The 16301-nt window shown below is 42.6% G+C and overlaps 2 protein-coding genes across 5 annotated transcripts in view; both read right to left on the bottom strand.

The window, feature by feature from the left end:
• The window catches only part of LOC307175636 (uncharacterized protein), a gene marked incomplete at its 5' end in the record, with an annotated part of 505492 nt that overhangs the window by 161575 nt on the left and 327616 nt on the right, over positions 1-16301 (bottom strand). The gene's annotated exons all lie outside the window — the stretch shown is intronic.
• On the bottom strand, positions 10174-10696 carry LOC307175140 (riboflavin kinase-like; the record flags this gene model as incomplete). Its single annotated transcript, XM_079900009.1, is given in 2 exon segments — positions 10174-10500; positions 10505-10696. Coding segments are annotated over 2 exon segments (519 nt in total).

The following is a 16301-nucleotide window of genomic DNA, read 5'->3' as shown; positions in this document are numbered from 1 at the left end:
AATCACATTAATAACCTAAATATATACAATTTTTTTCAATCATACCTGAAAAAAGCTGGGGAAAAATTTTATAAATTACATTCAATTTAATTAAATATCATTTAAAAGCAGCCATGTCTACCCCTCAGTGTCCTAGTTATACTCAGAGGGAAATGGAAACCATACTGAGCCCCTCTGAGAAACCAGAGCCCTCGACAGGAAGAGTGGATGACTAGAACCACGTTATCAGTTCTTCTCAGTCCCAGAGGAAGGAACTGATTAACCAGATCACAGTAAAGGATGAGTTAGTTTTACACTGGAAATAGCTAAAATTGCTAAGCATGTATTCATTTATTCAACAAATATTTATTGAATGACTACTGTGTGTTAGGCATTCTTCTAACCATGAGTGCAGCGGTCTTGACTATTAATCTTTACTCATGATAGCTGTCATATCCCATGACATCCTAGGGAAAATAATGTGTTAAGGGGACTTCTCCTGTGTCCAGGACCATTGAGATAGGTGGGCCCCCTTTCTGGAAGACACTGGATCTTTTTAGACATTTGAGACAAGTGGGCCCAGGCAAGCGGAGGCAAGAGACCAAAGGCGCCCACTGATATCCCTATCCCCAGAGTGGCCCCGGCTTCAGAACCCTCATCTATACCATGGAACTCAACTCCTTCTCATCCCCAAGGGGAAGCTGGACTTGAGAATAGTGCTGAGCAGTTGCCCTTGAGGAACTGGGAGCATTAGAGTAAGATGTCCAAATAAGCACCAGATCATCAATATTATTCCATCACCCAACAAATAGTTATTAAACTATTAAACCCTTATTATATACCAAGCATGGTTTTAGATGCTGAAAATCTAACAACACAGGTAAAATCCCCTACCCTCCTGGAGCTTATCCTTAGTGGGAATACAGACAAGAAATGAATCAGTACATTGTATGATAGGGTGTGATAAAGGTTATGAAATGGCATACAGGAGAAACTGAGATAGGAAATGCTGGGGAAGCTGGGATAGCAGAGGCAATTTTAAGTAGGAGTCAGGAGAAGTACCAAGAATTGTCATCTGAGCAGACTCCAGGGAGTGAGGGCTCCCATGGTCCCTGCAGGCATCCAGAAGGGGAGGGCCGGCAGCTGGAGCCAGGGATGGGTGGGCATCCCTAGGGAAAAAATACAGAGTGAGAGGAGAAAGGGACTGAGGATGAAACCCTGAGAAACCCAGTGTTTAAGAAAAAGGCTAAAGGACACCAAGAGTTCACAGCAGGAAGAGATCAGGAGAGAAAATGGGCAATTGTGTCAATGCTTCTGGGATTGTAAGATAGGGGATTAACAGGAGCTCTGCTTGCCTGCGGGGCTGGTTACAGGACCCCATGAACTCAACACACCTAGCACTCGACACCAAAAAGAGTGAATGCTATTGTATGTAATATTTTAAGTAAACTGATGGGGGCATCTACTAAATTTGCTACTAGAAGAGCACTGGTAACTCCAAGAGGTGCAGCAGCTTCAGAGGAATGGCAGGGAGGGGGAGAAATGCCATTTTAATGGTGAGGCAGGTGTGGGGTGTGGTGAACATCCAGGCTTCTGGGCTCCCCGGCTGGAAGCTTCCCCGTGGCTTCTTATAACACTGAAACGACCCACCAGGGAAAGCCTTGGCGCACCCTCTGCTTGGCTCCAGTCTCCTGCCTGCCCTGCTCAAACCCCTCTGCCCTTCTTGCTGGGTCCCAACCCGCTACTTGTGTTCCCCACACAGGATCTCGTGCTCCTCCCTGCCAGCCTTTCACACGGCTCCTTGGAAGACTTCCTCAATCACTTCTAAAATGCACCCCTCCATCCATCACTCTCTACCATGTCAGGATGCTTTATTTTCATCACACCACTCTGTCACCCTGAAAATTATTTAATATTTGTGCTACCATGTTTATTATTTAGCTCCCCAATAAGAGGAAAGCTCCAAGAGATTGGAAACGTGTGAGTCTCGAGGCTCACCATAACCCGGTGACTAGAACACTGCCACATATTATGTGCTCAATAAAATTTTCTTATTTTTAGTTTTATTACTATTATAAAGTTCGAACTATTAGATTTTGAAAATTGAACAACAGGTTTCATTTCGAGATTCCTGATGGCCATGGAAAAATGGGAAAATAAGGTGATTGATATTACCCATGAAGTAAAAACATAAAAACCCTTCAGGGTAAAGCAAGATTGTCGGAGAACTTGCTTTGGCCAGATCATCATTGTGGCCTTACTGAGCAACACAGAAGAAAATATTTTTAACATTATTTTTGCAGTCAATAAATAAATCCCATGCAATTATTTCTTCTTTAATTCTTTCAAGTAAGCTGAAGTCAAAAGACCAAAGAACAGCCACAGGGCAGGAATTATTTCTAATTCAGCCTCACATCCAACAAAAAAATTCTTGCACTGACCTCATTGACAGTGTGGATGATCCTCTCACTTTTTATTTTAGAGGCACACATTTAATTAGTGCTTCAGAAGTGCTACATTTCACCTAACCTCTAACTCTCTGAAATATGTGCTGCATACCCAATTTACGGATGCGGAAACTGAGGTTCACAGCCTACAGTCAGAACCGATAGGTGATGGAGACAAGGCTTGAACTGAGGTGTTTGACTGTCTAGAGTAGGGGTCGGCAAACTATGCTGGAAGATCCGATCTGCTTGCTGCTTGTTTTTGTAAATAAAGTTGTGTTGGGACCCAACACACTTATTTAGATGTATCATCTATGGCTGCTCTCACACTGCAATGGCAGACTTGAGTAGTTCCATATGGTCTGCAAAACTGAAAATGTTACAGCCTCTTATAAATAAGTTTGCCACCCCCTGCTCTAGACTTCGTGCTCATCCCTTTCATCTGTCTACCACCTTAACAAATATGTCTCAGTTTATCTGTTGCTCTGAAGGGATAAAAAAAGGCTTTGTGTAAAAATAGAAAGAAGAAAATGTAAATTGGGAGCTCTACGTGCAAAATTATTCCGTTACTGAAACATCAAAGAAGAATATTTTGTAAACACATTTTCTGGGGGAGAAGTTTTCATCTTTTTTTTTTTTTTGGTCCTGGTTCCTTCCAGACCACTTAACTGAAATGGAACACATATAAAAAGGATATTAAAAAATACATTCAATAAGATCATGGCAGTGCAGTATATGCAACAAATCACACAAGCAGTTCTGGTTTTGAATTCTGTGGCTTCACAGCAAGTAGAAGTAAATGAACCTGTTGATATTTATGAGGACAACACCCATCTTCAGTGGGTAACTTAAATGTAACTCTATACTTAATTAGTCAGGTTAACTCAAGTCCAGCAAACACATCCAAATTAACTGGTATTTAAGAGGTCTTCCCAGTTAATCTAATTTTCAGTTTATGTATTTCTGGGAGAGGTTACAATAAATGAGGCATAGTACATGCATTGAAGTGACACCCCAGAACTGTACAAGGAGTTTCACTTGGGAGGAGGACCTTCACATTTACTTTCAGAATATTCTTGACAGCAAAGGGATAACGATGATGATGATGATTGTCAAGACTCATGCAGCTAGGTCTGTCCCTGTTTGTGTGCCCCTAAGAGGACAGGAAGCAGAGGAGCCCGTCGGGGGTGGCCCATCTCCAGAACAGATGCTCCCCATGCAGTCACACTCAGCAAGGATGTGTACAGAAAGTGTGAGGTTACTGATTAGAATCTGGGCTAAGGAGCACGGCTTCTCCAGGGCTCCATGTAAGGGCTAAATGTGGCGCTGCCATCAGATCTGGAAGCAGCTTGGGGGGTGTGGGGCCAGTCCCACTGCATACAGTTACTGTGTATGAAATGGGATCAGCTCCGATGTCTGGTCACCTGGTGATGGAGAGCACAGGCTGTGGTGTGAGACACCCCTGGGGGATCAGGTCCAGACTATGGGCTTCTAGGCAAGTCATCTAAACTCTGAACCTCAGTATTTCCATCTTTAAAGTGGAGTAAGTAGTTTCTTCCTCTGAGAATTATTGTGAGAATTCAGTGCTGCACTTGACTGCATGTAAAGTGTCCGGCCCAAAGGAAGCAATTAATAATTGCTCATTATTTTTATTATTACCTCAAATTACCTATTTCATTCTGTTGATGGTCTTTCTCTAATTAACATTACATTATATTAAAATATGAGCTACTTATTTGTGGAATAAATATTCCTTGGCAACTGTTATATGCCAAATTCGGAACTAGTTCCGAGTTATAGAAAAATTTATAAGACCTAAAGTCCTACCTTCAGAGAACTGGTAACATAGAAAATAAAATAGGCGCATGCAATTACCTAAAATAATGAGAACAGCAACAATTAATAACCTGGGGCCTCAAAATGTGCCCATGGTACGTGGGCTGTAGACTGTTCTATGGTGTACGGCGTACACGCTTATATTTTTAAACCTCACGACAATCACCAAGTTAACCACTGTTTTTTACAGATGAGGACACTGAGATCTGACAGGACAAATAACTTGTCCAGGGTCAACCCAGCAAGCACAGACAGAAGTGGGACCTGGATTGAGTAGAGCAGAGGCCATCTGGAAACTCTTCTGCTACCAATTTAGGAATAAAATTCCAGACCAGGGTTCTGTGATGGTTCCTGGGACCTGTGCAGCTTTATCAAAGGCTCCCCCAACCCCAGCTCCCTTGCCATCCCCCAGAATGGGAACAGGAAGAGCATCAGTCTGGCCATAGTCCAGTGATAGGAACACACAGTGAGGCTAATCTTCTGGTGTATGAGCCTTAGTCGCTGCACAGCAGCTCAGTCGGTGGGTTCCCCAAGGAGCGGAACCTCGGCCTGGAGGCCCAGGAAGGTCAGGCCAGGCCCAGAACATGCCATAGTCTCAGCTGGGCCTCCTCAGCCTGGAGGATTCCTCTGGGCTGATAGAGTGAACTCCTTATCTCCACTTAGGGAAGATGCAGTTAAGCCTCCCAAAGGTCACTTTGAGAAGTCCCATTGATTAAAGGTGTTTCGTGTCATTATCCAGGGGAAGGAGTGGATTTTGCTTCTTAAAGAGGACTAGCCTATATCCACATAGACTCCAGAGAATCATGGTGCCAGAGGTGTCTTAGTGATGGCATAGGCCTTCTTTCCTCTGCTCAGATATTCAGTACTCGCTTTACAAAGCAGGCAGCCGCTTTTTGGACCTTGAGTCATTAGAATATCTTTGTATTTTAAGCCCAAGTGTTCCTTCCTGTGACTTCTGCCCCCCAGGTCTGTCTGAGCAGTTGCTTCCAGTCCTCCATGAGAGTCTTCAGAGATGGAGACCATGTCTTAGAGAGGTCTTTTCCAGGATGAATAACCCAGGCTCCTTTACAAATTCCTCCTGTGAGAAGGTGTCAGTTCCTGGCTTGTCCATGGGTCTTCAGGGTTCTTGGAGCTGAGCCAGATCAGGGTCTGCCAGCGCTGCCTGGGCTGTTTCTTTCTTTGCCACAGGACAGTCCTGGCTCCCCATGACTCACTATGTGCTAAAGTGAGGTCACAGAGTGTCTCCTTAGATGCTGCATTTGCCCAGCTACAGTTCTTCTATATTATGCTTATGAAATGGATTTCTGGAATCGAATTTTAGAATCTTCCGTGTACTCCTAAGAAGCTTCACCTTGTTGGTCTTGGCTCAATTTGCCATTTTTCAAATTTATTTCAAATCATGATTCTGTTTTCCATTGTATATGCTTTCATGTTTTAAGTTATTAGAATGTTAGATAAATGTCTTCCATGGTGTTACTCAACTCACTGATCGAATGTTAAAGAGGATAAACTCAATGACAGAGCACTGTGGCCATCCACTAGCGAAAACACCAACTTGACAAAGAGCCAATATTTAACATTCTTAGATGCAACTGTCCCCTAACCAACAATCGCTAAACTGAAAATCCAGTAGAGCAGAGATGATTTCAAAGGGACTCAGAGAGCCAGACCTACACCACTTGCCTTCATCCAGTGTTTCCTGTCCTCAGAACTGAAGCCTCTGGGTTCTCATCCTTATTTTTTGGATCCACTGCCCTAGACTAGTCCTCAGTCTGCTGATCCAGGGTCTAACTTAGACTCTCAGCCCAGCGTGTAGGCCCAGAGCCCGGCAACCCTGACCAGATGCTCCAGGCACAACTTTCTAAAGCAGGCATTTTCACTGTTTTTGTCATGTTAATCTTGCTATAAGGGGCACACAATTTCTCTCCAGTACCCCCTGGAAGACTCTTGGGGAAAATCAGTGTGTGTGTGTGTGTGTGTGTGTGTGTGTGTGTGTGCGCGCGCGCGCGCGCACGCACGTGTGTGTGTGTGTGGTGTGTAAAGTGTGTGTGCGTAAAGTGTGTGAAGCCAGAAGGCCTGAATTCCCCCACTAAGCGGGGCTCCTCCCATCCTTCTTTTCATAGCTAATTTAGTTAAGTGTTTGAACAATGTAAATCTGGCAGCTCCCCTCTGTTAAAGCCACAAGATTGAGGACAGCTGCCGCCCAGCTACCAGCCCTCCAATCCAACCTCCACCAGCTTTCCTGAAATAGCAAGGCCGGCTTCCGTCCCTGCTTCCCTGGAATAACCCTGGGGGAAGGATACTCCATTTCCTACGCCCAGACTGCATTATTTATTACCACCTCAGGAGTCCATATTTGGAGAAAAAAATATCACCACCGTGTGGAATGAAATCATGCAGTTGCAAATAACTGATGTGTCTGAATTCAAAGGAGCTCTCAAGGAGATTGTGTATGTATGTAAATAGGCGTGCACTTCTCAGACAGAGAGTATATGATCTCAACTCCGTTCCCTCACACGCAGGGTGACCCAGGACAGAGCAAGCAGGGCTCTGGCAACCTCAGGGACCCTGGGGAGCTTTTCTTCTTGATCACTTTCAACTCACCTGGATGAGGATACCAGGGAGTTCATCTCCTTAAAAACACAGTCACTGCTGAGTCGGTGGTTAGAATGGAGCCCACACAGCATGTTGGAGCACATGCCCATGCTTTTTCTTAATTATCTACTTACTAAAAACAATCTACTCACCTTGCACCAGGTGACTTAGTTTTAGGCACAGATCACTCCTGTCCAGACCACACATGGTCTCTTCATTTTACACTCCAGATGGCCATGGAGAGCTTCAATGATTTTCCTTCCTAGGGGCACATTGGCTGTACCTTCTGCAATAAATGCATTCCAGAAAAGTCATGTGGAACCCTAATCTAGCTTGCAACACACTAAGAGTGTTCAGTATTTAAGGTCCCTTGAGTTAGTTTGTGCAGTGAAGAATCACTTTATAAATCATTTTATAATCACTCTATAAAGGATAACATGTGCTCCTGCAATGCTTCTCAAAATGAGACATGCCTTCCCGAGTTACACAGTTTATATTTCCAGAGCACCTTAGGCTCCATAATAAAAATCGCTTTTACCAAAACACAGCCCTTCTAGAGTGAGTTATTCTCGTTCCACGACAGCAGTCCTTTTAAGTCTGTAAGTCTGAAATCCAAGGCAGGGGAGAGAATGAGTAAAAGGTCGCTGTCCTCATGTTGGAAATGGAATCTATTTGCTCCATGGACACTAACTAGATTTTAATTCCATCATTGACCGAGGGGTCAACAGTTGCCATCTAGATGAAGAATCAGAGCTTGGGAGTCATTCACAATGGATCAAAGCCTAGTTTCTCTTCTTTTTTTTTTTTTTTTTTTTTGCGGTACGTGGGCCTCTCACTGTTGTGGCCTCTCCCATTGCGGAACACAGGCTCCAGACGCGCAGGCTCAGTGGCCATGGCTCATGGGCCCAGCCGCTCCGCGGCATGTGGGATCCTCCCGGACCGGGGCACGAACCCGTGTCCCCTACATCGGCAGGCGGACTCTCAACCACTGCGTCACCAGGGAAGCCCTCTTCTTTTCCTTTTTAATGCATGGCTATGGAATCTCCTGACCTCCTGTCTATGGCAGATGCAGGGGGACGTGCTCATCACAGGCTCTCAGTGAATATTTTATGATGACAATAACCATCATCATGGGGATCTGTCAAAAGCACTGAGTGGTCTACAACACAACCAAAAACTCGTGGACTGGTGGTCCACTGGTGGAATTTTAATTGCCAGAATCTACTAAGATATTCTTTGTGATGAAATTGTAGAAATGTCGTAAGTATATTTTGAAAAGTTGTACCTTCTCCATTTTAGGGACACAAATAAGTTACATTGTTTGAACCCTCTACACACTTACTCATTTTTGTCCACTAGATTTGTCCCAACAGAGTGTGTCAACATCACCTACTACAACAGCACTTCTCTTCCTCTTGTTGTATTGCTAGAAACTTTTGTTTACTACATTTAATGTTTTTACATTCAGCATAGAAGAGTACAACCTGTTATATCTTCATTGAGGATTTTTTTCTTTTAGTGGAATAAATTAACACTATTCATCATATTGACTATGCCAGCCTTGGGTTCCACCTTGTCTCCTATTCATGTTCCACTCTTGCCTTCTTTTTTAAGAAGAAACATCACTTGGTCAAGATTTATTTCAAGGCCTGAAAACAGTGACTAAGCGAAAATGACCCTACTGCAATTTCTTATAATATATAAATACTTAATATAAAACTCAAAAAAATGTAGACACTATTAACTAACTCCTAAACCACACACTAAAGGTTTTTCAAAAGCAATAGTTATTTAACAAAATGTAAGATGACAATATCAAAGAATTTTCACACTTAAAGAGGACACAATCAGTCGCAAGCCACTCAAACACAAATCTTTTTTACGTTTTCCATGTTTGTTTTTAACTTTGTTTCATAGAACCACTGATAATTGAGGCTTCTTTCAAGTATAGGATTTCTAACATTAAATTACATTTTCTAAGATTTCTATAAAGAAGAAAAGAAAAAGACACATACTACATTGTTTGCCATAAATTCATACACCAAAAAGTCAAAGTAAAAATCCATCTGAATTTATTCCTGCTTCCCCCTTCTCCAACATTAGCTTTAGATGTTTTTCTAAATATTATATAAACAGTTTTGTTAAAATTAGTTCTCTCATTTATGCAGATTAGGGGAAAATGGTTTTATAATGAGTTATCTTTAAAATTACCTTCTAGATAGCACTCCTTAGCCTTAAATTACATTGTGCACACACAACTACAACTGTTTGCATTTGCTCGGGAACATATAATCACATTAAAAACAAATAACTTTGTATTTCATAGTTTAGTTGGCTCTTAAATAGTTTCCTGGGGTGGGAGTAGGGCTGGGGAACAAATATTTTGTGTTGTTTAAGAAACTGGTATATATAAATGAACTGACAGGTGTTCGTTTAAACTTTGAGGAAACCTACAGATGAAGTTTTGGGTGTTTTTCCTAAAATGCAAGAGATATGTGCTTAATCACTGTTCATACAGTGAAGGGATGGGATGGCAGATACAGACGCAGATGAAACTCTACATTTTGTAAATGTAGAGTTGGATATTCTAAATGGAAAAACTGACACTGATAATTGTATACAGGAAACAAAGGTTAAGAAAAATGTTGAAGAATAGCTACTCTTAAAAAGAGAGAAGTGTTATACGACACAAAAATGAGAACTAGAGATTCGAAAAACACTCATTTTACTGTTTTAAAAGAAAAACAAAAAATAATAGGGAGAGAGTCTAGACCAATTAGAACTGAGGCAGCTGTAACAAAAATGGAACACAGTACAATGATTTGAGCCCTTAAAGGAAATGACTAATTAAAATGAAATTTCACAAGTCTTCATGTCTATAATAATATATAAATGCACAAAATACAAAAAATACCAAGTCTGGATTTTTCCCCTTAGGTTTGTAATAAACTGTCAACCCTCTGCTTAATATAGTTACTTTTATAAGCCTCCTGATTAGCAGAGCATGCTATACAGGTACATGCATGCTAAAATTTTACCATGAGAATTATAGTTCTCATCTCAAACTAGTGACTTGCCTGCTACCCGTATTTATATATATTTCATTTCCATTATAAAACACTTAAGACCTTTCCAGTGGTCCATTTTAATCAACATATTACATAAAAAAGAAAATTTTTAAAATGAACCTTTTTAGTACTGTAATACGATGGGTTTAATTGAACAGTTGGAACATAATATGGTAACTACATTGTACTGTTTAATTCACAGCTGTAGGAAAATGTTTGATTTTTAAAGTATAACCAAGATGAGACTGTAGTTATGAGCAGTAAAATATTAGAAAACAGTGAATGAATAAATAAGATGCTTTTCCATCAGTGGCCATTATTTTACTTTTAGGAACCTGGAAGAAATTGTCTTCTCTGAGTTTCAAATGTTCTGGTAAATCTCGTCGTTTCTTAGCTTCCTCAATATCACCCTGAATTGCTGAAATAAGTGACTCTAAAGAATCAAAGTTCTTTTCTGGTCTGAGGTAGCCAACGATGGCCACATTGAGAACTTCCCCGTAGAAGTCCTCTTTGAAAGCATGCATGATATGAGTTTCCATGGACTTTTTTGTATTCTTGCAGTATGGGTTCCATCCTATCTATGCTCACCACCATCTTATGGACGTCTCCACTTCCAACACTGGCCCAACCATAATATATGCCAGTGGATGCATCAGCTGGAAGATTATCTACTACTTGTTCAGGAAGGTTAGCTGTAGGGATGCCCAGCTGCTTGGAGCCGCGACCGAAGCCCAGCACCACCTGGCCGCGGCAGAAGTACGGCAGACGCCTCATGACCCCGTCCGCTCGGGGTGCGGGCTGCGGTCCAGTCCGCGCGTCCGGCGGAGCCTTAGTCGAGGCGGTGCCCGGACCCCCCGGACCAGCCGGGGGACACGGGCGGGAGCTCCGCAGGCCGGCCTTCCGGGCGAGCGCGCCGGCGTACACGGGCAGAGCGGCGCGGACGACACGCGACGCGGCGAGACCCTCACGCCGCTGACCGAACTAAAGGTGCCGAGTGACTCAGAGGCTGCGTCTGGGCTCCGGAACGCCGGCAACTGCGGAAGTCTCTTGCCCTGCTTTTGTTTGGATTCATCTTCTTATGTCTTTGCCCATTGCCTTATTTTTATTATTTTGGGATTGACTGGGTACACTGATAAAATATTTAGTTTTAACCCAATATAAAAGTCTGTGATTCAAAGTGAGAGTTTATCCTGATCATTTTATTAACAAGATTTATATGTTTAGTTTTATGTCTACTATAAAACATGGTTTTATGGGTTTTGTTGTTTTATGGTTCTTTTTAATGGACCTTTTTTAAAAATGTTTATTGGAGTATAGTTGCTTTACAATGTTGTGTTAGTGTCTGCTGTACAGCAAAGTGAATCAGTTATACCTTTTTACAGACTACAGTTATCTTTTTTAACTTGACTTTTCCCGTGATTTTGGAAGTCATATCTACTATTTTTATCCTATTAGTAATGACATTAAATTAAAATGTACTGATATCTATTTTCTCTAATTTTCATTATCAAAAATAGAGCAATGTCAATTGATTATTCCTTATGTAATATGAGGAATTTGCTTTTACTTCTTGTCGACACACATTTTAACTGACAATCCCATTTGGGTCACAATCCTTTTTTCCTCATAATTCTGTAGACAATTCTGTCTTCTTCATGTTGCAAAGGAGAAGTGGGGGGCAAGCTTTATCTGCATGGATACTCACTGAATCTGTTTTTATTCTTGAAATTAAAATATATTATCAAAATTAAGTCTAGGCATTAATTTTTTTTCATTATTTTTGTCTGATTTTCAGAAAACTCAAGACTTTCTCTAGCTCAGGAAAACTTCTCCCAAATTGTTTTTTAATAATGGCTCCATTTTTATTGGTTCTTTTTCTGAAATTCCTAGCGTTTACATATTAAACATATCTCTTGTCCATGCTTTTTATATATTCTCCCATTCTTTTTATCTCTTTGTCTTTTTTCTCTGAGTTTTGTGATGTAAAAGTTGACTTCTGCTCCATCAAACCTGTTTGCTGCAGGATCCATTTTGCTGTTCACTTCCTCCATTTCAATCTGAAATGAACATTTTCTTTTTAAATCTCCATGCTGGCTTCCATTACCTGTTTGTTTTTCTCTTTATGGTTCCCTGCTCAAATTTCATAGAAGAAATGTCCTTTTGAAGCTTTTTGGAAACACAAATCAGGAGTGCTTCCCGCGTCTCTTGTAGAAACTATATTTCATAGAAAAATATTTTCTCTGATTCCTCAGAGTGGTCCCTTCTGTTGAACTCTGCTATCTTTTCATTTGCCTGGCAATTTTTCTCTGTGTGCTCATCATTACAAAGGGAGCACAATATTTGTCCAGGACCAGGAACTGAGATCCCAGTCTGAATTGTTCTGACCCAAGGGAAGGGAAAGGAAGAAAATATAGGTTTAGATTTACTAAATACTCAAGTTTTGCTTTGCTGATTCAGTGGCCTGGGGAGCTAGGCAGCTCAGGAGTGAACCAGCAGAGGTGGCCCCGCACAGAGCTCTTCATCTCTGCTCAGTGTCTTTGCTAAGTTTTGGAGGGTCTCAGGTGTTTTCTGGGAGTGTCCTTGTTCTTTGCTGAGTGCTGGCCAAGGGTCAATCCTGTTCTTGACCTGGGCTTATCGTCCACAACAGGTGTCATCTGGGGGTTAGAGCCACCATGGGTTTGTGAACTGACAAGATTTCCATCTACTGAGTCCCTAACTCCCCCCACCGCCCCTCCCCCACAGCGCACTGCCCCCGGCAAAACTACTACAGGGCATTGGAGGGAGTCTCCCAGCCTTTCCTCCTAGTACTTTCTGAGTAAATTCCTCCTTTACATGTGAGGAACTGCACATCCTCACAGTGCTCGTCTAAAAGAAGCTCTGGGACATTTTGGATGTGAGACTGTCATGCTCCCCTACTCTCTACAGCTGATTCACATTTCCCTGTTTTCATAATAACTGAACATGTTAGCACAAAAGTTGCTGAGGATAATTTCTCTTATTTCACAGTATATATGTTTTGCTGAATTTTCTTCCTGGAACTGAAAGAGTCCGATTTTCTTTCCTTTGGAACAAATGGTATGTAAAACGCCATATAAACCCCATTTTAACTTGGAAGCTGTTCCATGGAATATATTGTCCAGTTTAACAATGAGTCCCATTGTCAAATTTATTCTCAATATAAAAAGCAGTCACAGATTATCAAAACTTGCAAGCTGGTCAGTGTTCTTTCTATAGGTTTCTGGTGGGATGTTTTGCAGATAACATTTTGTGTAGGAAGCAATCATGGCTTCATTCCATGATAGGCAAGTTGCCAGGAAATACTAAATCAAGTGGCAATAGATTCCCTAAAGAAAGTTGTTCCTGATTTATGATGATTGTTCCAACAATACTGCTGAACTTTTTACACATGGAAATGACCACTGAGTTATGTTTTGCATTATGTCAGAGAACAGCCAACCTGCCAGATCCAACGTTGCAGCTGGAATGCAGAAAAGCCCCATTATGTTAATTTCCAAAGTCTGGGAAAAATGACTTCTTATTCCCAAAGGGTAAGTACTTTTTTTTCCCTCCAGCACATCTCACACCCTGAATCTATGGTGGCATTTAAAAGAGTGGGAAACAGCCTAAGCTGGGTTTGAGGTGGGGTATGGTGGAGGCAAAGATGGCAGGAGTGGAGGGGCTGACGACAAGGGGAAAAAAGGAAGACTGATCAATAGCAGGGGGTCGCCAAGGGCCGAGGAGGGGTCTGCATTATTTTCGAGAATTGATCACAGTTTCAAGAGAAAAGTTCAGCAGACTTATCTTCCAACTGTTGGAGTTGCCTGGAACCCTCAACAGAGTGTGTGTGTGGCTATGTGTGTGTGGCTGTGTGTTGTATCTGTGTCTGTGAGCTTGTGTGTTCCTGTATTTTGCTCCTGGAACTTTAAGAAAAGCCTAGACCAGCATTATCCAGCAGAAATGTAATACAAGCCACATATGTAATTTAAAATTTTCTAGTAGCCACATTAAAAAAAAACTAAACAACTGGTAAAATGATTTAATAATACAATTTATTTAACCTAATACGTCAAAAATGTTATCATTTCAACACGTAACATACCTAAAACTTATTAATGAGATAGGGAACACTTTTCTTTTTATAGTGGGTCTCTGAAATGTGGTGTGTATTTTACACTCACTCACAGCACATCTCCCTTTGGAGCCGCCACACTTCTCAATCCCAACAGCCACACGTGCTAGCTTGTGGGATGGAGCAGGCTGGACAATGAAGAACAATCACCCTCTCAGTTCTGACTCATTCAACTTTGCTCAACTCTTTGTGTTTCCCTAAACCTGCAGTTCCCCCTCCTCTGGAGATCCCAGAACACACCTGTCAAAGGCACCCCCACTACCAGCTCCTTGAAGAATATGGTACATGAAGCATCACTCTTTGGGCTGTTCTGTCAGCCTTCCTTACTCAACAGGTCAAGAAAAACCTTATGATTAAAAACCCAAGAACCTGGGAAATACATGTGCAAAAGCACCTTGACGCATCAGCATTGCATTTGGTCTTCCAGGAGAAAGCCGTTCTTTCTCCCTTGGTCTTCGCTGCCCCCTTCCAACCTTTGTCTTGCTAACATTTCTCAATAAATGTTCTCCTTCCTTCCTCCCTGGTCTCCTTTTCCAGACTGAGCAGGATGTGGGCGAGGGGGGCTGCTGGGGGCATTTCTGTGTCCTGTCCTGGGGAGGCAGGGAAGGTGGAGCCAGCTCTCACTTCACTGTCAGTCCTGCAGCAGAAAAGTCTGAAGGTGGACCAGTGCATCTACATAAAACAAAAGGCAAGGCTGGCGGGACTCCCTGCAATGGTTCTCGAAGATCTGCAGAGGAGTGGACACATGAATGAAGCTGTCCAGATGTCAGATGAGATTGGTGGGAACTGTGGAGGACTGGAGAACACTGGCCCCACCCAGGGCATTTCAATTTACTTTTTAACCCTGTGCAGGCCGAACTACACTGGACAGAGCCCCAGAGTCATTAGTTTGTGGTACACACTGCCCTGCCAAGTCACACAGGTAATGACCTTTCCTAGTAAAGGGCCATGTCCTGGGGATTCACATCACAGCCTGACAGTGGGGATCTGGAGATCTGATGCTTTGCCTCCTGGCTCCCCTTTCTTGGGATCTGCTGTCTATCAACTGCCTGGCTTGATATCTGGGTAACCTGCTCATCTTCATCTTCATGCATATTGACAACCACATCACTGACCTTACAACCAACCTCCTGACCTTGCAGATTCTCAGTCCTCATTTCTAATGGCCCAAAATTCCATTTAGAACCGGATCCTCAAATGGGGTGAAATGTAACATGCAATTTGGAATCATGGGGCAGTTGGTTACCTCTGAATCTATGTCAGTCACTGACTTTCTCCACAAAGATGTAGGCACACTGAAGCCCAAGTATCTGGAGGCTTAAACCCACCAGCTCTGCCCAGAAGTCCAGGTGGAAGCACTGAGCCCTGCCCAGTCCTGACCAGACCTCTTCTCAAGAGGTTAGACTCCTCCCTAAACTTCCAGCAAAGTGCCAGACAGATCAGATTGAATAAAAACGTCATTACCTTCCTATTTCACCTGCATTTACTGGAAGCTTCTGCTATTGCCCAACTACTGGAACAGATTTCCCCTTGGAAATGACACTGGCTTGATCTTGCCTGCCTCTGCCACACCTAGTCCCAGCTTCCTCTTCCTCCTGGCTCCGGCCCCAACACACTGCCCTGCCAAGTCACACAGGTAATGACTTTTTTTTCCCCCATGTCTTTCTTCTTCTTGGGAGGAAATAAGCTAGAATGAGGAGAGGAAGGCTTTTAAGTCTGAGAAATCTGGTTTTGAATCTCGGCCCCAAGATTTAATGATTCTGTGATCTCAGGCAAATTACTTAACATCTTTGAGCCTCAATTATTTTCACCATAAAAATGTGATCAATCCTATTTCATAAGCTTGTGGGGAAGATCAGAAAAGATAGTGCTCCTAAGATACTTAGCATATAACAGACATTTGGTACACATTGGCTAGTGTTACCACTGAACCAGCACTTTGCCCACATTGCGACTACCAGTCTCTTCTTCCCTCTTCCCTGTTCTCAATCACCATTAGGAGCCTTTTGACCCCATTGGTAGCAACCATAGCCTGGGTCCCACGGATTGCTATTTTCCACTGGTCTCCCACAGACCGCCTAGCAATACCCTACCCATCCCCAGCTCTCTTGGCATATTCTCTGCCTGTGGCGGGGACCCATTTAGTCCTTCTCAGGTCCTTCCCTGTCTTCTTCCAAGAAGCCACATCCCATGCTCTGGATGACTGGATTAGGGAGGGGCACAAGCCTCAATCATCAGGAGGGCCAGAAA

This window comes from Stenella coeruleoalba, assembly GCF_951394435.1.
Source record: "Stenella coeruleoalba genome assembly, chromosome: 16".
Lineage (NCBI taxonomy): Eukaryota > Metazoa > Chordata > Mammalia > Artiodactyla > Delphinidae > Stenella > Stenella coeruleoalba.
The sequence above is the reverse complement of the archived record's forward strand: the minus strand, read 5'-3'. Positions and strand labels throughout refer to the sequence as shown.